General features: G+C 54.5%; 1 protein-coding gene across 1 annotated transcript in view; it reads left to right on the plus strand.

Moving 5' to 3' along the window:
• FHAD1 (forkhead associated phosphopeptide binding domain 1) overlaps window positions 1–21,116 on the plus strand; it is a gene marked incomplete at both ends in the record, with an annotated part of 141,645 nt that overhangs the window by 101,797 nt on the left and 18,732 nt on the right. The window contains 7 exons of the mRNA XM_080691309.1: window positions 1,773–1,946; window positions 4,028–4,253; window positions 4,800–4,886; window positions 7,105–7,189; window positions 8,236–8,399; window positions 10,534–10,693; window positions 17,519–17,651. Coding sequence (XP_080547435.1) covers window positions 1,773–1,946; window positions 4,028–4,253; window positions 4,800–4,886; window positions 7,105–7,189; window positions 8,236–8,399; window positions 10,534–10,693; window positions 17,519–17,651 — 1,029 coding nt within the window. The remainder of the gene's footprint in view (window positions 1–1,772; window positions 1,947–4,027; window positions 4,254–4,799; window positions 4,887–7,104; window positions 7,190–8,235; window positions 8,400–10,533; window positions 10,694–17,518; window positions 17,652–21,116) is intronic.

Consider the following 21,116-nt stretch of genomic DNA (forward strand, 5'->3'; position numbering starts at 1 on the left):
GAACAGCCTGTGCCGTAAACATTACATCCTTAAGATAAGTTTCCAGAAACAAGTCAAGAGCAGTGGCCCATGCCTGTCAGCCCAGTACTTGGGAAGCTGACACGGGGGGATCACAGGTTTGCAGCCAGCCTCAGAAGCTTAGCAAGACCCCATTTCAAAATAAAAAGGGCTAGGCATGTAGCTCAAAGGCAGAATGCCCCTGGGTTCAATGCTTAATGCACAATAAAAAATAAACAATTCCCCAAAATAGGACTGCTAGATCCCAGGATAAGAACAGCTTCAGACTCACGGTAAGTGATCCCAAATGACCTTCCAGAAGGTTCATACCCATTCACCCAGCCACCAATGGAGTTAAGAGAACCCGGCACTACATCACAAGAACGTATCTCACACTGGACTAAAGAATCTTCAGGCCAGGCATGATGGCCACTCCTATAATCCCAGTACTTGGGAGGCTGAGACAGGAGGATTGCATGTTTGAAAACAACCTCAGCAACTTAGCAAGACCTTGTTTCAAAATTAAAATAAAATAGAGCCGGGAGTGTAGCTTGGAGGTAAAATGCCCCCTGGGTTCAATCCCCAGTACACACACACACAAAACACACACAAAATGGAAGACCCCAGCATGGTACCCACTCAAAAGCCCACATTCTACGCTGCTAGAGGGACTCAGCACAGTCGGATTTTGACAACTAAAGATGATAGGGAAGAGGAATAGGATGAGCCGGGGACACAGCGACTGGGGCCTCGAGGGACGGGGAGCCCTTCCCAGTGCCACAGCCCCGGAGGAGTCAGGGCACTGAAGCCAGGTGAAAGATGAAGGACTTGGGCGTGTTTATCCTGGAGAACAGGTTTAGAAAGAGACATGACAGCCCTCCTCAGATACTTAAAGGGCTGCCTCGTAAAGGAGAAATATAACTCACTCAATGAGCTCCAGGTGAAAGGACCGAGCCAAGAGGCCAGAAATCACATGGAGACAGATCTCGCTGAGCATGAGGAAGAGCCTAGAATAACCAGAACCTCCCAGAGGAGGCCTGGGCTTTGGGCTTTAAAAGGATCAGCAGCCAGGCGTGGGGGCGCACGCTTATAATCCCAGTACTTGGGACGCTGAGACAGGAGGATCGCAGGTTCGAGGCCAGCCTCAGCTACTTAGTGGGGCTGTCAGCAACTTTGTGAGGCCCTATTTCAAAACGAAGAATAAAAAATAGGGCTGCGGATGTCACTCAGAGGTAGAATGCCCCTGGGTTCAACCCTTAGTATTGAAAGAAAAAAGCAGAACCAGGTGTGGCGATGCATGCCTGTTATCCCAGTACTTGGAAGGCTGGGATGAGAGGATCACAGGTTCAAGACCAGCCTCAGGAATTTAGTGAGACCGAAACTAAAAACTAAAAATGGGGATTTAGGTTGAAGGTAAAATAGCCCTGGATTCAATACCCAATACCAGAGCCGGGCGCGGTGGCGCACGCTTGGGAGGCAGAGACAGGAGGATCGCGCAGGTTCGAAGCCAGCCGCGCGCGCTGGCTTAAGAGACCCTGTTTCCAAATAAAAATGTAAAAATAGGTCTGGGAGTGTAGCCCGGAGGTAGAAGGGCTTCCAGGAACCCCAGTCAGTACCACCAAAAAAAAAAAAAAAAAAAAATACCCAATACCAAAACACAAAACAAAACAGATCAGCCAAATGGAGTTTACCCTCACTCTAGAGACAGGGCAGCGGGGACGCCAGGGTCAGCCTCGAATCCTGAATGTTTAATTCGATGTCTGTTGTCTGTCTAGGAAATAGAATTAAAAGGGCAGAAGGAAGATGTTTTAAATAATAAGTTAAAGGACGCACTGGCCCTGATTGAAGAGTCTCAGCAGACAAAGAAGGCCGAAAGTCTAAAAGCAGAGGCCCTCGCCCTGAAATTAAATGAAACCCTAGCCGAGCTGGAAACTGCCAAAACAAAACTGGTGAGTGGGTGGCTGCCGGGGACGGGAGGGTTTGCCCCTCAGTGGAAGAGCACGGTGTCCCGAGAGCGTGTGGCTTGGACCAGGCCTCCTCAACCGCAGACTGTTGACATTCTGGGCCAGGTAGCTCCTGGCTGCCAGCCGTCCTGGGCGCTCAGGAGAGTTGGCAGGATCCCTGGTCTCCACCCGCTAGACGCCGTTGACAGCAGCCTTTCCTCTGATGTGACTACCAAAACTGTCTTCAGGCGCTGCCAAATGTCCCTGAGAGGCAAAAATCATCCCCCCCATAATACCTGGGCATAATAGCACACGTCTGTAATCCCAGTACTTGGGCGGCTGAGACAGGAGGATTGTGGGTTTGAGGCCAGCCTCAGCAACTTACTGAGACCCTGTTTCAAAGTAAAAAAAATAAAATAGGGCTGGGGGTGTGTGGCTCAGAGGTAGAATGCCCCCTGGGTTTAATCCCTGGTAATGCGTGGTGCGTGAGAGCACACACACACACACACACACTAAAAAGTCTGAGTTTGGGAGACAGCCTCATAGACACAGCTGTCGGAAAGTGGACATATATGAGCTTTCCCAGGCAAAGAATTCATCTTGGGAAAAGATCAGAGGCCGAGGCCCAACACAGCCATGGGTAGTAGATAGCAGGAGCCGGAGGGGAGGCTGGAGAAGCAGAAGGGGACGGAGGTGGCGCCGCGCCAGGAAGGGCCTCAGGAGGAGAGGGGCATGGGGAAGGCTCTCATTCCCCATTTGGGGGCCACTGGGCATTTTTATTTTGGGGATTTAGTTATATCTTTATTTTATCCTCACCTTTTCCGGTAGTGATTTCAATTTTTGTCTTTAAGAAATATAAATTCAGCCGGGCGTGGTGGCGCACACTTGTAATCCCCGCGCTTGGGAGGCAGAAACAGGAGGATCGCGCAGGTTCGAAGCTAGCCCCGCACACTGGCTTAGGAGACCCTGTTTCATGACAACAAAAAGTTGGGGTTATAGCTCAGAGGTAGAATGCCCCAGGTTCATTCCCCCACACAACAACAAGAAAAAGAAGTATAAATTAATTTTTTTCTTATAAAATGGTTCATGCAAGCCAGGTTTGGTGGCACATGCTTGTAATCCCAGTACTTGAGAGGCTGACACAGGAGGATCACAGGTTCGCAGCCAGCCTCAGCAACTTAGTAAGGCCCTCTGCAACTTAGTGAGACCCTGTTTCAAAGTAAAGAGAATAAAATAGGGCTGGGGGTATAGCTCAGAGGTAGAATGCCCTGTGTTAAATCCCTACTACCACCAAAAAATAAAATAAAATGGTGCATGCATTAAGTCATTCATAGTTATCAAGCACCTCGTTTTAGATGCTGTGGGCATGGCCAGAAGTAAGTGAGAACAGAGGGTCTGTTCTTACAGAATTGACCTTCTAAGCCGGGTGTGGTGGCGCACGCCTGTCATCCCAGCATTCGGGAGGCTGAGACAGGAGGAACACGGTTCGCGGACAGCCTCAGCTACTTAGCGAGGCCCTTTGCAACTCAATGAGACTGTTTCAAAATAAAGAATAGAAAATAGGGCGGGGGGGTGGAGCTCGGAGGTCAAATGCCGCTGGGTTCCATCCCCAGACCTGCAAAAAAAAAAAAAAGAAGAAGAAAAAAAAATCAGAGCAGATACATAAAGGTCTCAGGGATGAGAAAATAGAAAGTAAAACAAATGAAACAGGCCAGGCGTGGTGGCGCACGCTTGTAATCCCCGCACTTGGAAGGCGGAGACAGGAGGATGGCGCAGGTTCGAAGCCAGCCGCGCTGGCTTAAGAGACCCTGTTTCCGAATAAAAAATATAAAATAGGTCTGGGAGTGTAGCCCGGAGGTAGAAGGGCTTCCAGGAACCCCAGTACCAAAAAAAAAAAAAAAAAAAAAAAAAAAAACCAGAAAGCCTCACTTATGCTCCAGTGGACGGGCGATGGAAAGGGCCTAAGCGCTGAGCCCCAAAGACAAGAAGGGCCTGGTCCTGCAGGGAGCTATGGCAGGAGCGGCCACAGCCACGGCTGAGGCAGGACCCCGCTGCGCCCCTGTGCGGACCCATTGCTGTCCCCCCAGATCCTGATGGAGGAGCGGCTGCTACTGCAGCAGCAGGCGGTGGCGGCCCTGCAGGAGGAGCGGGAGTCGCAGAAGCACGGATTTGAGGAGGAAATCCTGGAGTACAAGGAGCAGATCAGGCAGCATGCCCAGACGATCGTGAGTCTCGAGGACAGACTCCAGAAAGTGACCGAGCGCCACAAGAAGATAGAGGGCGAGATCGCCACCCTGAAGGACGGCGACCCAGGTAGTCGGGCAGCTGCGGCCTGTCCGCTGCCCGCGGCTGGCCCGGGAGAGAGACAGACGCGCCTCTGATCCCAGGACTTAGGAGGCTGAGACAGGAGGACTGTGTATGGGAGCCCAGCCTCTGCAACTTAGCGAGACCGTTTCCAAATAAAAAATAAAATAGGGCCGGGGTGTAGCCCGGAGGTAGGGCACCCCCAGGTTCAACCTCAAGTACCAGAAGCAAAGCTCTGTCCTTCTCCGAGTCCTTTTACTTTTTCCCACATGATAAGTCTAGAAGCCGCCCCAGGCCCGGGTTGAGCAGAAGTAATGGCCGTGAATCGGGGCATCCTTTGTGCCCACCCAGAGCAGCAGAGTGGAGTCCTTGTGCCCGCGTGAAAGCTCGGGCAGGGCCTTTCAAGGCCACTCGGGCCCGGCTGCAGTGTGACTAGCCCGCTTTCCAGTGCAGCCAGGCCAGCCTCCTGCAAAACGAGCTTAGCAAACCCTAAAGGGAGCTCAGAATCGTGCCACGCGGTCACCCTCTGTGACCCAGGTCACCTCCCTGTTGCAGATACCGAGCTCCCGGAGAAGATCTCTGGAAGTCAAGGCGTCCGGCCCAGGCTTCTCCGCCTCGGCACTGGCGACGTGGGCTGGACGAGTCCTCGCTAGGGGGCCGAGGGCTGCCCCAGGCTGCACAGCACCCCTGGCCTCGAGAGGCCCATAGCTCTCCCACCTTGTCACCAAACATGTCTCAGGACATTGCTGACTGTCACCCGGAGGAAAACTCAGCTCTGCCTGGGGGCCATGGCCGAGGTCTCCAGGCGGCCAGGTGCCTGGAGTTACCTCACCCGGTCACGCGTCCAGCAGTCTTAGTTGAGCGTCTGTTATATTCTGGTCTTGTTTAGGCACCAGGGACTTGGCGATGAGCCAGCAAATCATTGTCCCTGACGTTAAATTACTGCCTTACAGGTGATCCAGAATGAACGGGGCCCCAGGGCAGGGCAGAGAGCAGGTCTCTTTCTTTCTTTCTTTCTTTCTTTCTTTCTTTCTTTCTTTCTTTCTTTCTTTTTCTTTCTTTCTACGGGATGGAACCCAGGGTCACTCTACCTCCAAGCTATACCCCCAGCCCTATTTTTTATTCTTTATTTTGAAACAGGGTCTCACTGAGTTGCAAAGGGCCTCACTAAGTAGCTAAGGCTGTCCTCAAACCACGATCCTCCTGTCTCAGCCTCTCAAATGCTAGGATTACAGTGTGCACCACCACACCCGGCTAGGGCCTAATTTCTTAACCCAGAGCCCAGGCCAGAGGGAGGATGGTGAAGCCGGGACCTGGAGGGAGGCTACATCTTCATCATCTTCACATGTAGATGTGAGTGTCCGCCATGAAGCAGGCATTCCAGGAGTGTCTGATGGATGAATGAATGAATGAATGAATGAATGAATGAATGCCAGGGAGTGGAAACGAGAGGGCGGTGGGCTGAGGACTGAGTGGGGGTAGGACAGGAGGCACTGAATGCAGATCCTTTTTCTAAGACTCTTGCCTGGGCAGGAAGGAGAAAGCAGGGCAGGCGTGCTGCCCAGTACTGCGGCCACGCTTCTCGCAGCCGAGCTGGGCCCTTGCTGGGAGACTCCATCTACGCGTACAATCAGGAACCTTATGTATAAATGCAATCGGGAACCCCTGGCATGATGAGTGGCTGGGAGGATCCCAGGGCCTCTGCATTAGCCCATTTTCTGTTGCTGTTAACCTAGTCCCATGTACTGGAAAAGTTATAAACAGAAGAGGTTAGCCATTGTGGCGGCACGTGCCTGTAATCCCAATCCTTGGGAGCCTGAGACAGGAGGATCGCAGGTTCAAGGTCAGCCTCGGCAACTTAGCAAGAGTCTGTTTCGAAATAAAAAAGAAAAGAAGGCTGGGAATGTAGTTTGGAGGTAGAATGTCCCTGGGCTCAGCCTCTCGTGAAAGAGAGAGAGAGGTTAAGTGTTGGTCTCAGCTCCAGTGCAAGGTCCTGGGATGGCTTTCTTGCTGTGAGTCCTGGGGCCACACACATGAGCCTGTGTGTTCTGGCCTCTCTCCCTCCTCTAATAAAAGCATCAGTACTGATCATGGGAGCTTCACCCTGATGGCCTTGTCTAATCCTGGTTACCCCTGAGGCCCCAGTGCTAAACACCGCCCTAAGATTAAATCCCCTCTTTCTTACTACCTCATGATAAGATTAAAGTTCAACCTGCTAGCCAGGCATGGAGGCCCATACCCGTCATCCCTGTACTTGGAGGCTGAGACAGGAGGATCACAGGTTCACCGCCAGCCTTTGCAACTTAGCAAACCCTCCTCAACTTAGTGAGACCCTGTTTCCAAATGAAAACTAAAATAAGAGCTAGGCGTGGTGGTGCACGCTTGTAATACCAGCACTAGGAAAGCTGAGACGAGCCGTCACAGGTTCAAAGCCAGCCTCAGCTACTTCACAAGGCTCTCAGCAACTCAGTGAGACCCTGTTTCCAAATAAGAAATAAAGTCAAGCTGGGGAGTGTAGCTTAGAGGTAAAATGCCTCTGGGTTCAATCTCTAGTACCAAAAAATAAAATAAAATAAAATAAAATAAAATAAAATAGAGCTGGGGGTTGCTCAGAGGCAGAATTCCCCTGAGTTCAATCCCCGGTGGTGGGGAAAGAATTCAACATGCTATCCTATCCATGCTAAACTTATATATGGGGAGAGTCCCGGCCTGTGACAGAACACGGGCTGCTGTCAGGAGGTGTAGGGAGGCTGCAGAGGGTGAGGAAGCTTGTGGATCGTGAGAGACACAGGTGTGAGCACAGGGAAGGGGACAGACAGTACCAGGACAGGAATAACACGCGTGCATCCCTCTGGTACAGCCGAAAAGGAGGAGACGCCGCCAGCGCCTCCCGCGTCGCCTCTGTTGGACAACAGCACCAAAGAGACGGTGTGTGACCACCTGATGTGAGTACCCGACGGGGCGCCGGGCCATCCTCCCTGGCACCCAGGGAGCAAGGGCAAACGTGAACCCCACCGCGGGCCAAGGAGTTGGGTCCCGAGTCTTCTCCCTGCTATTTCAATGTCTCAGTCCTTTGGCAAGCCAGGCTGGTGTGGTGGAAAGGTCCCAGGGCACCTGTGCTCAGATCCTCCTCAACACTTGCTAGTTCTGTGGCCCTGGAGGAGTCAGGCCACCTCCCTGAGCTTCCACCTCCTTGCCTGCAAAGGAAGGACGTCCATCCATCATCCATGCCTGGTGCTGGGTACATTCCAGTTATTAGTACCACTAGCTATTTATTTTCTTTCTTTCTTTTTCTATTTTCTTTTTCTTTTTCTTTTTTTTTTTTTTTTTTTTTTTTTGGAGTACTGGGGAAGGAACCCAGGAGCATTCTACCTCCAAGCTACACTCCCAGTCCTATGTTTATTCTTTATTTTGAAACAGGGTCTCACTGAGTTGAGAAGGACCTCAGCTGAGGCTGTCCTCAAAAAGCAATCCTCCTGTCTCAGTTTCCCAAATACTGGGATTACGAGTGTGCGCCACCACACCTCCTGGCTTTTTATTTTTTACAGGGTCTCACTGAGTTGCTGAGGGCCTCACTAAGTAGCTGAGGCTGGCCGTGAACCGTGATCCTCCTGTCTCGGCCTCTCAAATGCTGGGATTACAAGCGTGCCCACCACACCTGGCTCTAGCTATTTTTCCCAAGCACCAGCTAGAGAGAAGCACATTCCCAGTAATGGAGACCACTTAGAGGGATGGGGTTCCTGGAAAGAGTTAAAAGTTTAAGAGGTTGGGCCCAGCACAGTGATGCAGGCAGGCCTGTCATTCCAGTGTCTGAGGTTCGAGGCCAGCCTCAGTAACTTAATGAGACCCTGCTTCAATATAAAAATAAATGAAAAGGGCTGGGGCTGTCGCTCGGAGGTAGACAGCCCCTGGGCTCAATCCCCAGTACCAAAAAATAAATGCATAAACAAGGCCTGCCTTGTGGATGCCCTGGGCTCGGCCCCTCCCCCAGGTCCCGGGTGGAGTCTCTGGACTCAGCCCGTTTTAGTGAATTCCTGGTGAATTTCAGAGATGACTTGCTGGCCGCTCAGAAGGAAATCCTGTCCCAGCAGGAGGTCATCATGAGGCTGCGGCAAGACCTGAACGAAGCGCACGGCCGAATGTCAGATTTGAGAGGTTTGTACGACTTCCTGGGTCCCCTGACCAACCGACCTGCCGCAGACAGGAAAGAGATGAGGCCAGAGAGCCCCAAAGTCCCCCGTGGCCCTGCTTTCCCCGCACCTGCAGCACTTGTGACCCCGGGGCCACACGGCGGGTCCCAGCCACCAACCCAGGAGGGCGGATTATACTGCAGAGGACCTCCCACTTCCACATTCAAATGCAGCTTGCTTCTTCAGGGCAATTTTTTCCCCATTTATTTATTTATTTATTTATTTATTTATTTATTTTGCAGTACTGGGGATGGAACCCAGAGGCATTCTACCTCTGAGCTACACCCCCAGCCCTTTTTTATTCTTTATTTTGAAACAGGGTCTCACTGAGTTGCAGAGGGCCTCACTAAGTAACTGAGACTGGCCACGAACCTGCGATCCTCCTGTCTCAGCCTCCCAAATGCTGGGATGACAAGCGTGCGCCACCACGCCCGGCTTCGCAATTTTTTTTCCCTGCAATCACGGGGTGCCCACGAGGCGGGCCAGCCTGTAGGAGCCCTGGTACTAGGGAGCACAGAGGGAGCCTATCCTACCTTTCCCCTCCTCCTCTGGAAAAAGGGGGCCACACAGCCGCTCCGTAGGACCTGTGGTCACGAGCAGCTGTCCAGGGCCGCGCCGCGCGCTCTTGTGGACAGACACACGGCCTCGGCGTCTGTTTCTCCTGCAGTTTCCCCTCCTGTATCTTTTATCTCCACCTCCCTTCCTCTTGCTCCTCACAGCTGCCTTCTCTTACCAGGCCCTCGTCCTCAAAGAGCCAGAAGGCCCAGGGCACGCGTGTGGCCAGCAGAACTGGAGGGAGAGAGGAGGATGCTCTGCTCCCTCGCAACCCGGCGCAGTCCCAGGCCTTCAGTGGGATCGGCTGCCATGGCCGCTCCTCTTAATATCCCTAAGACACTGACGGCTGGACTTTTCAGTGTTTTTTCATAGAAAATTAGAAGAAAGTATATACGAAGATTTCTTTTTGTGTGGGTTTTTTGTGTGGGTTTTTTTTTTTTTTTTTTGCTTTGTTTTGGCTTTTTGTTTGTTAAGGAACTGAGGATTAAACCTAGGGGTATCTACCTCTGATCTCCACCCCCAGCCTTTTTTTCTTATTTTTTCCTTTCTCCCCCCCCCCCCCCTTTCTTTCTTTCTCTTTCTTTTTGTGATACTGGGACTGAACCCAGGGACATTCTACCTCCAAGCTACACCCTCATCACTATTTTTTATTCTTTATTTTGAAACAGGGTCTCACTAAGTTGCAAAGGGCCTCACTAGCTGAGGCTGGCCGCGAACCCATGATCCTCCTGTCTTAGCCTCCCAAGTACTAGGATTACAAGCATGCACCACTACACCCGGCTTATTTTTTATGTTGAAACAGGGTCTTGCTAGGTTGCTGAGGGGCTTGCTAGGTTGCTTGGGCTAGCCTTGACCCTGTGATCCTCCTGTCTCAGCCTCCCAAGCACTGAGCTTATAGGCATGTGCCACAATGCCTGGCTCAGTTAGAGATTTTCAGGGTCCGGTTCCAGAGTCAGGAGATGTTGAGCCTGATTCTAGACCTTCTCATTACTGGTCCCGTGGCCTTAGGCCAGGCCTCTTACCTCTTTGGGCCTCATGTTTCTACACCTGTGAAGCAGGGGTCCTAATAGTAACTCTGGAAGGTTTCCTATACAAGTGTCTTAGGTTGGGGTTTCGGAGAAGCAGACCCTAAGACCAGAATCCCAGGACTCAATTCCAGGAAATGCCAGTCCCAGGGTAGAAATGAGGCCGGAAGGGGAGAGAACGGACCGCAGTGCTCTGTCAGTGAGCACAGTGGGGGCCGTGCTGGGAGCCGGGTGGAGCACGGGCCTGCAGCCGCCCATGGGGACAGAGGGAGCTGCCGCCTGCTCCAGTCACAGTAGCCTGGACCTGAGCGCGCCCTTGGGCATCTTCACACCCTTGGGCAAGAAGATGCAGACGTGGCCAGCTGATCATCAGCCTGAGTGCCCGAGGGTCCGGGCAGGGCCTGGACACACCCTTAAGTGCAGTGCTGGGCGAGGCAGTGGGCTCTGGCCTTCCGGTTCGCAGGCCCGGCACCCTGGGAGGTGGAAGCACCTACACTTTCCTTTTTCCTGTGGCCACAGGGGAGCTCAGCGAGAAGCAGAAGGTGGAGCTGGAGCGGCACGTGGCCCTGGTCCAGCAGCAGAGCGGCGAGCTGAGCATGCTCAGGGCCAAGGTGGCGCAGACCAGCGGCTTGGTGGAGAAGAAGGACCGGGAGCTGAAGGCCCTCAAGGAGGCGCTCAGGTGCGGGAGGGTCCGCATGGCGTGGGGCCCCCAGCCTTATACTGAGAGGGCCCAGTAAATGCGGGCCGAGTTGACCGCGTGAAGGGATGATATGTGCTTCCTGTGTCACAGCTTCTAGAACATTCCTGCCCATATCCTAGATGACTTGAATGCTTAAGTATCACTTCCTCCAGGAAGCCCGCCCTCACTCCCCATGGCCAAGAACAGCCAAGGGCTGCAGCTCTGCTTGGGTCCCTCAGCCCCTGCACGCTGCCTGGCCAGCTGCTTCCTGTCGAGCCATGTGCCCATCCTGGAGGAAGGAGTCCGTGCAGACCTGACCCGCTGCCGGCTCCCGGCATGCACGCAGAGCCTGGCTCAGAAGGAGCCTTGACATGTATTGAACAAGAGCTGGAGGTGGGGCATCTGTAAAGCCCTGAGTTCCAATCCCCGCACCATACCAAATACTAAAATGGTAGTGCCAGCTTAAAAGAAATATAAAATACTGACATTATATCATGGATTAGTCTTTGTGTGTGTGCGGGTCTGGGGATGGAACCCAGGGGCATTCGACCTCCGAGCTACACCCCCTGCCCTATTTTTTATACTTTATTTTGAAACAGGGTCTCACTAAGTTGCAGAGGGCCTCACTAAGTAGCTGAGGCTGTCTTCGAACCACGATCCTCCTGCCTCAGCCTCCTAATGCTGGGATTACAAGCGTGCGCCACCACGCCCGGCTAATTAGTCTGTTTTTATTTTTTGTTGTTTTTTTTTTTTTTCTATTTTGGTGGTACTGGGGTTCCCGGAAACCCTTCTACCTCTGGGCTAAACTCCCAGACCTATTTTTACATTTTTATTTGGAAACAGGGTCTCCTAAGCCAGCGCGCGCGGCTGGCTTCGATTCTGCGCGATCCTCCTGTCTCCGCCTCTCAAGAGCGGGGATTACAAGCGTGCGCCGCCATGCCCGGCTAATTAGTCTGTTTTAAAAATATGAATCTGCATATGTATTTATATATTGGTACTGAGGATTGCACCCAAGGGTGTTCTGCCTCCAAGCTACCTCCCCAGCCCTTCTATTTTTTTTTTAATTTGAAATAGAATCTCGCTGGGCTGCTCAAAGTCTCACTTAATTGCTGAGGCTATTCTTGACAAACCTGTGATCCTCCTGTCTCTGCCGCCCTCATACTGGGATGCCAGGCATGTGCCAGCACACTTGGCTAATATATTGATTTTTTGCATGAGTGATGTTTTCCTCAAAAGAGCTAGAGTGAATTTGATGTTCTGTGTATCTCCTGTGGCTTTGTGCACCTCCCAGCTCACACAACCAGGGCACATTCACACGGATATTAAAAGGACAGGCTCACGCTGGGCATGGTGGCGCACGCTTGTAATCCCCGCACTTGGGAGGAGGAGACAGGAGGATGGCGCAGGTTCAAAGCCAGCCGCGCTGGCTTAAGAGATCCTGTTTCCAAAATAAAAAATATATAAAAATAGGTCTGGGAGTGTAGCCCGGAGGTAGAAGGACTTCCAGGAACTCCAGTACCACCAAAAATAAATTAATTAATTATTTTTTATTTATTTATTTATTTTGTGGTACTTGGGATGGAACCCAGGGGCATTCTACCTCTGAGCTATACCCCCAGACCTATTTTTTTAATTAATTAATTTTTTAAATTGGTGCATTGTAGTCATATATCAATCACATTGGAGTACAAGACTTGAGAGGATATACAAGCACACATCATCCAATTAGCCCTCCTCCAGCCCCCATCCCATTCCCTCCCCCTCCCTCCATCCCACGCTTCTTTGGTGATTTACTTTGATACATTTGTTTATGTACCTCCTGCGTTTTAAAGAGGCTCCGTCCTCCAGTATTACATACCCTCTGATTGGTCACATTAGTTGCTTCACTATAGGGTCCTTTCTATAGCTCAACCTCTTCCTGTTGCCCTTTTCCTCCTAGTTATTGCTGATTAAGAGAAGCGTCTGATTTGTATTTTCTGTGATATTTCTCTGTGCATGCTGCGTTGCAAGTACCGATCCCACTCTTGATGGTCCCAGTAGTGGCCTGGCTACTCAGTGGACTGATCCAGACCTCGCTGGCTCAAGCAGCAGCCTTTCCTCATGGGAGGCCCCAGTTCTGGTCTCGCTGGCCCCTGCACAGGTCTAACCCCTAAGCTGGCTTTGGTCCCGGCCTTGGAGGCCACAGGAGTGAACTTGCCTCATGCCAGGCTCCGATGCTGGCCATTGGCCCCTGCACCAGCCTAACCCCTTGGCAGGATTCCAATCCCGGCCTCGGAGGCCCCAGCACCGGCCTAGCCTCACGGCAGGCTCCAATGCCGACCTCGTTGGCCCGCAGCACCGGCCTAACCCCTCGGCAGGTTCCGTTCCCGGGTTAGGAGGCCCCAGCACTGGCCATGTCTCACGGCAGGCTCCGATGCCGGCCTTGCTGGCCCCAGCACCGGTCTATCCCTTCGGCAGGTTGTTATCCTGGCCTCGGAGGCCCCAGTACCGGCCTTGCCACACGGCAGGCTCCGATGCCGGCCTCGCTGGCCCCAGCACCGGCCTAACCCCTCGGAAGGCTCTTATCCCGGCCTCGGAGGTCCCAGTACCGGCCTTGCCTCAAGGCAAGCTCCAATCCCGGCCTCGGAGGCCTCAGCACCGGCCTTGCCTCACGGCAGGCTCCAATGCCGGCCTCGCTGGCCCCAGCATCGGCCTCACCCCTCGGCAGGCTCCAATCCCAGCCTCGGAGGCCCCAGTACCAGCCTTGCCTCATGGCAGGCTCCGGTGCCGGCCTCGCTGGCCCCAGCACCGGCCTAACCCCTCAGCCGGCTCCGATACTGGCCTCGGAGGCCCCAGCACCGGCCTTGCCTCACGGCAGGCTCCGATGCCGGCCTTGCTGGCCCCAGCACTGGCCTAACCCCTCGGCAGGCTCTTATCCTGGCCTCGAGGCCCCAGTACCGGCCTTGCCTCAAGGCAGGATCCGATGCCGGCCTCACTGGCCCCAGCACCGGCCTAACCCCTCAGCAGGCTCCGATCCCGGCCTCAGAGGCCCCAGCACTGGTCATACCTCATGGCAGTCTCCGATGCCTGCCTCGCTGGCCCCAGCACTGGCCTAATCCCTCGGCAGGCTCTTATCCCGGCCTCGGAGGCCCCAGCACCGGCCTTGCCTCACGGCAGGCTCCAATGCCGGCCTCGCTGGCCCCAGCATCGGCCTAACCCCTCGGCAGGCTCTTATCCCGACCTCAGAGGCCCCAGTACCGGCCTTGCCTCATGGCAGGCTCTGATGCCGGCCTCACTGGCCCCAGCACCGGCCTAACCCCTCGGCAGGCTCTTATCCTGACCTCGGAGGCCCCAGTACCGGCCTTGCCTCATGGCAGGCTCTGATGCCGGCCTCGCTGGCCCCAGCACCGGCCTAACCCCTCGGCAGGCTTCAATCCCGGCCTTAGAGGCCCCAGCACTGGTCATGCCTCACGGCAGGCTCCAATGCCGGCCTCGCTGGCCCCAGCACCGGCCTAACCCCTCGGCAGGCTCTTATCCTGGCCTCGGAGGCCCCAGTACCGGCCTTGCCTCACGGCAGGCTCCGATGCCGGCCTCGCTGGCCCCAGCACCGGCCTAACCCCTTGGCAGGCTCTTATCCTGGCCTCGGAGGCCCCAGTACCGGCCTTGCCTCACGGCAGGCTCCGATGCCGGCCTCACTGGCCCCAGCACCGGCCTAACCCCTCCGCAGGCTCTTATCCCGGCCTCGGATGCCCCAGTACTGGCCTTGCCTCAAGGCAGGCTGATGCCGGCCTCGGAGGCCCCAGCACCGGCCTTGCCTTATGGCAGGCTCCGATGCTGGCCTCGCTGGCCCCAGCACCGGCCTAACCCCTCGGCAGGCTCTTATCCTGGCCTCGGAGGCCCCAGTACCGGCCTTGACTCAAGGCAGGCTCCAATGCCGGCCTCGCTGGCCCCAACACCGGCCTAACCCCTCGGCAGGCTCCGATCCCAGCCTTGGAGGCCCCAGCACTGGTCATGCCTCATGGCAGGCTCCGATGCCGGCCTCGCTGGCCCCAGCACCGGCCTAACCCCTCGGCAGGCTCCGATCCCAGCCTTGGAGGTCCCAGCACTGGTCATGCCTCATGGCAGGCTCCGATGCCGGCCTCGCTGGCCCCAGCACCGGCCTAACCCCTCGGCAGGCTCTTATCCTGGCCTCGGAGGCCCCAGTACCAGCCTTGCCTCAAGGCAGGCTCCAATCCCGGCCTCAGAGGCCCCAGCACTGGCCTTGCCTCACGGCAGGCTCCAATGCCGGCCACACTGGCCCCAGCACCGGCCTAACCCTTCGGCAGGCTCTTATCCTGGCCTCAGAGGCCCCAGTACTGGCCTTGCCTCAAGGCAGGCTCTTATCCCGGCCTCGGAGGCCCCAGCACCGGCCTTGCCTCACGGCAGGTTCCAATGCCGGCCACGCTGGCCCCAGCACTGGACTAACCCCTCAGCAGGCTCTTATCCCGGCCTCGGAGGCCCCAGCACTGGCCTTGCCTCACAGCAGGTTCCGATGCCGGCCTCGCTGGCCCCAGCATTGGCCTAACCCCTCGGCAGGCTCTTGTCCCGACCTCAGAGGCCCCAGTACCGGCCTTGCCTCATGGCAGGCTCTGATGCCGGCCTCGCTGGCCCCAGCACCGGCCTAACCCCTCAGCAGGCTCCGGTCCCATCCTCGGAGGCCCCAGCACTGGCCTTGCCTCACGGCAGGTTCCGATGCCGGCCTCGCTGACCCCAGCACTGGCCTAACCCCTCGGCAGGCTATTATCCTGGCCTCGGAGGCCCCAGTACTGGCCTTGCCTCACGGCAGGCTCCGATGCCGGCCTCGCTGGCGGCCCCAGCACCGGCCTAACCCCTCAGCAGGTTCCGGACCTGACCTCGGAGGCCCCAGCACAAGCCTTGCCTCATGGCAGGCTCCAATGCCGGCCTCGCCGGCCCCAGCATCGGTCTAACCCCTCGGCAGGTTCCAATCCTGGCCACGGAGGCCTCAGTAGTGGCCTTGCCTCACAGCAAGCTCCGATGTCGGCCACTGGCCCCAGCGCCTGCCTAACTCCTCAGCAGGTTCCGATCACTGTCTCTGTGGTTATTATTTCAAAGGTTCCAGGTATAATGTATCAGATCTCTGCCTCCCCTGAGTATTGGCCACTGGCATTGCCACTGCCTCCACCATTTCAAATCCTTCCCAGGCTCTTTTTCCACTCTGAATGTTGTCCAGTGTTCCTAAGCATGCGTGATGGTAGCATTCGACATTTGGTGTAATTTCTCCAAAAAAATAAAGTTGGTAAGATCCGGTTTCTGCTTCTCCTGAATACAAGTCTCCACCACCATCGCGGAGAACTCTTTCAACACCGCATTTCTCCTTGGTCTCCGCTAAACTCTCTCCTTACAGATGATGTCTGAGATTTTTAACAATATAGAGAAATAGCAGTCCTCTTTCACGGCGAATTTTTCCATAAGTTCCAGTGCATTTAGATAAGTTTTGTCTGCATCTCCAGTGTCCTGGCATCCATAACGGCTTTCTTACCTCCTTTCCGATATTTTTCTTTATCTTTTTCTGTTCTGGTCCCGGTTTCTCCAGGGGTCTGGCGTGCTACTCGCAGTTTGGCCGGGGCCCAGAGTCCCGCGACCCGGGCCCCAGCTGGTGTGCCCCGCGCGTGACCCCCGCCCAGAACCCAGCGTCTTACTGGGCCCGGTTTCTCCAGGGGTCTGGCGTGCTACACGCAGTTCGGCCCGGGGCCCAGGGTCCCGCGACCAGTTGGTGTCATAAATTAATTAAATTAAAGGACAGGCTCCCCACTCAGGCCCCCTCGGCTTTGGAGCCACCCATCTCCACGTACAGGCTCAGAGACCACGGGCAAAGCGCTGTGCATTTCCACGAGTCTGTAAAATGGGGCGGAGAGGCTCCCCAACTCACGGGGGTTATTACTTAACTGAAAGGATCAGCGTTACAGTTGTAACGGCGCTGTGGGTTCTTTTCCTCTATTGAACTAGAATTCGTTGAATAGGAAAATTAAAACAGTAGACAGCTTGGTGCAGCTTAACGATTCTTTATTACAAAATCAGTAGGAAATAGGGAAGAGAAGAAAAGCAGCGTGCCTGGCAGCCATGCCGGAAAACCTAAAAATGAAACTCCTCCTCCCCCTCTCTCCCCAGCTTTAAATACCAAATTTGCATCGGCATGCTCTTACCAGCATTACCAAAGCAACGGGCTAGCAACTTATTTCTTAGCCAGGTGGCACCTCTTCGTCCAGTGTGTGCAGAGGTCCATAGTCTCCCTGGCTCCCGCCTCTCTGTGTTGGGCCATGTCGGCCGCCCATCAGCTACGGGCGCTTTGATGGAGTTTACCTCCCCTATACCCAGAAGACGAGGTGAACGGAGGCGCCGATTGCCTCCGTGTATTTCTAAAGCCAAAGGCTTTGACTGTCTCAGTAGCGTCTAAGGCCGAAGGCCCTCATTTCCTTTACATTCTTACAATAAGTTAATCATTCAAGGAAAGGGCAGAGAGGGGGGCGCTCCGCAGCGGGGCAGCTGCTGCCCCTCCCTGCCTGAGTGTCTGTACCTGAGCAGCGTCCAGGCTCTGACTGCTTTTTACATCTTGGAAATTAACACCAGACACAGAGTTGATGACCCCATCCACCCCACAGCAGGTGTACATGGGCCCAGAGCAGAGGCAAGGGCAGGCGTCCACTCCCCAGTCACTACCCTGGGGGACCCCGAAACTAAATTCTCCGGAAATCTGAAGGCAGGAGACTAGAGGTCTCAAAGAATTCGGCTACCTGTAAAAATAGGCCTCCGTTTCCTGGTCTGACAAAAGTATTTAAACCGCCCTAGGGATTCCAAAGAGAAACACAAACTCCAGCTGAACGTGGGAAATGAGCAGAAGCCCAGGAATCCCGCCCAGAAGCGCGACATCTCGGTGCAGATAGAACCCGTGCACCCGGACGTTTTCTCAAGCAGCCAAGAGGTAGGTGCCTGCCAGGCTCTGGGCTCCGGGAAGGACCCGCTACAAGAGCCCTGGGTGGCTGTCTCCTGTTGAAAATATTTTCATTCTAAGTTCCAATAGGAGGAACCTTTGGAATGCTGGGGAGGTAGCTCTGCGCTAGACTGCTTGCTTCCCACGTGCAAGGCCCTGAGTCCCGTCTCCAGTTCTGCCAAAAGGAAAAAAGAGAGAGAGAGAGGAAGAGAAGAAAAGGAGGGGGGAGGAGGAGGGGGGAAGAGGGGGAGAGGGGAAGAAGGAGGAGGAGGGGAGGAGAGGGAAAAGGAGGAGGAGGAGGAGGGAGGAAGAGGAGGGGGAGGAGGAAGAGGAGAGGAAGGAGAAGTACTTGCCCACGTGAAATATATAAAGTGAAAAGTGTCCTGCCTTGCTGACCGCAGTCTCAAGGGGTTAAGGTGGCCACAGTTAGAATCACGTGCCACCCAGTCTTTCCTCACAGAGGCCACTTTACCGCGTACGACCGTGTCATGAATGCGCAGTGGTCGAAGATCAGGCTGTGTGTGTGTGTGTGTGTGTGTGGTCCTGGGGGTTGAACCCAGGGCATTCTACCTCTGAGCTACAGCCCCAGCCCTTTTAATTTTTTATTTTGAAACAGGGTTTCACCAGGTTGTCGAGAGTCTCACTTTGTTGCTGAGGCTGTTCTCGAACCTGTGACCCTTCTTTCTAGACTCCCGAGTACAGGGATGACAGGCGTGCACCACCATGCCCAGTGAAGATCAGGCTTCGGGTCCATTCTGCCTGGGTTCGAATCCCAACACCTCCACTTGGAAACTGTGACCTTGGGAAGGTCACTGTGTCCCAGGTGCCTTGTGTGGCAGTAATGACAGCCCCCAGCCCCACCGCAGAGGGTGGTCGAGAAATAGATTTCATATATACACGTGTACCAACATATCCACGCATACGTAATTTTCTTGGTAATGGTATCAGACCATATATAATCTGCAACTCGTTTTCCTATAACACTATCGGTGGGCGTCTCCTGGAGTATATAAAGGTATGCCTGTCGGGAGATACAGAAATAGAGAAAACAGCCCAACAGACCAGAACAGGCTCTTTAATTGGGGTGAAGCCTGAGGGGGTTCTGAGCAGGAGAGTCCACGAGAAGCGGGGCCCCTTCCTTACAGACCAGAGGCTTTTGATGGGGCGTTGGTCAGGAGGGAGAGCAAAGCAGCCATGCATCCCGTGACCGGTGGGCTTTACACCAGGCCAGGGCAGGGAGATTTATGGGGCTGGGGGCAGGGGTTGGCTAGAGGCATTTCACTTTACTTTCTCCCCCTTCCTAACGCCCTTCGTCCTCACCTCCTCCAGCCAGGCCTCCGGTGCCCACTGTACCCCTTTCTTTTAAGTGGCAGCATAGAATTCCAAGGTGTCCCTTTTATCCAAACAGTTCCCGGCCGATGGATACTCAGGTTTCTCCTTTCACATCATCAAGATGCAGAAATAAAATACAATACAGATGGGAAACTGTTTTTTTGTAGGACCAAACTGCCTTCCCAACTAGCCATGCAATTAGCAGGACATGGTGGGGCATGCTTGTAATCCCAGCACTTGGGAGGCTGAGACAGGAGGATCGCAGGTTCAAGGACACCCTTAGCAACTTAGTGAGATCCTCAACAACTCAGTGAGACCCTGTATTGACATTCAAAATAAAATACGGCCGGGCATGGCGGCGCACGCTTGTAATCCCCGCGCTTGGGAGGCGGAGACAGGAGGATCGCGCAGGTTCGAAGCCAGCCATGCTGGCTTAAGAGACCCTGTTTCCAAATTTAAAAATATAAAAATAGGTCTGGGAGCGTAGTCCAGAGGTAGAAGGGCTTCCAGGAACCCCAGAACCACCAAAAATAAATAAATAAATAAATAAAAATAAAATACGGCCGGGGTGTATCTCAAAGGTAGACTGCCCCTGGATTCAATCCCAGGACCCGCTCCTCCCACAGCACACACAAAATAGCTACACAATTACTGCCCCATGGCCGTCCCTAGCTAATGTCCCTCTATGTACCTGCCCGGAAGCCTTCACTTGCCCGGAATTCCCAGCTGTGCAGCGGTGGGGTGTAAGTCTTTGAGTAGCTACAGTCCGCATCGACTCCAGCCCGGAGCCAGAGCTCACGCTGTCCCTGGGGCTGGTGGTATCTCCCAGCACAGGATGACTGTGAGCTGCGGTGATTCCTCGAGGCTTGGGCATCCTTCCCCCTCGGCTTTATGAAACCAGAGAGCAGGCATTCCAGGGAGCAGCTTTCAACTCTCATTTGAAAATGGGGCCAAATGTGCCAGCAAAGACGCTTTCCCTGCCAGGCAGCCGTGAGCCAGGGCGGCGGGCAGCTCGGATGAAAGGACTCAAGGTCCAGCTGCTGTCCCAGGCACCACTTGCTGCCCAGGGCACCTGAGCAACCGCCCCTCCTGTTGCTCGGGGCAACCAGGGGGTGGGAAGCTGTGGGGGGTCCAGGTGGCTAGATGCTCCCAAGCCCTAGAGCAGGACCGGCCTCCCGGCCATTGACACATTCAACAACTATTGAGCACCAGCTGTATGCCTGGCCCTGTGCCAGAGACGGGGAAATTAACACAGAGCCCTGCCCACACCAAACCTCAAAGCCTGACCCTGTACACGTTTGTTGAAATGGACTTTTCATTTCTATTGTGAGGCAGATCCGTTGGGAATGGGGGTGGAGACTCTGTAAGATAAAAGGAAAAAAAGTATTTGTTCCATCTTGGAATGGTTTTCCCCACCCCGGCTACTTCCTGTTTCCTAAAGCAGAGTGGGTCAGAGGGCTTAAGAGTTGTATGAGAAAGAATCTCTTTTCTCTCTAAATAAAGAAGTTCCCAGAGGAGCCACAGGGATGGGTCACAGGGCAATCCGGCTTACTCTTGGGCCAAGTGAAGGCTGTAAGTGAATCTCACTGCTGTGTCGATCCCCGGGTCCCCCAAGTTCAGTATCTCCTGCCCTCTTCTATAAAGGAGGAGAAACATTCCAGGTAGTTCACTCCCGAGGCAAGCACACACCCACCCCCTGTGCAAGGAGATGCAAGTAGAATTCAGGAAGTGAGCCAGCCCCGTGGCCTGTAAACCAACAGGAGACAGGGTCCAAGGACAAGAAGCCCTGGTGGGTCAGCGGCCGCTCTCAGCTGCTGGACTCTGGTCCCGGCCGGAAGCTCCTGCTCCTGACCTCGGTTTATTCAGCCTTTATATTTACCGAGCACCTGCTATGCCTGGCACAGAGCTCAGCCCCGGGAAAACCGCAGGCTCCAAAGGAGACAGGCTTTGCTCCCTCAGAGCATAGGCGCTCGGAGGCGAGAGACAAAGAAATGTATGAATATCGAGCCACATGCGCAGTGGGTGGGGACGAGTGCCCTGAGCCACTCTGCGGCAGGGCTGGGGGCAGAGCATCGCAGGGGGATTAGCTGTTTCTGATCTGTGGTCCAGGAGGACACTTGGAGC

Source organism: Muscardinus avellanarius, assembly GCF_963383645.1.
Source record: "Muscardinus avellanarius genome assembly, chromosome: 3".
Taxonomy (NCBI): Eukaryota; Metazoa; Chordata; class Mammalia; order Rodentia; family Gliridae; genus Muscardinus; species Muscardinus avellanarius.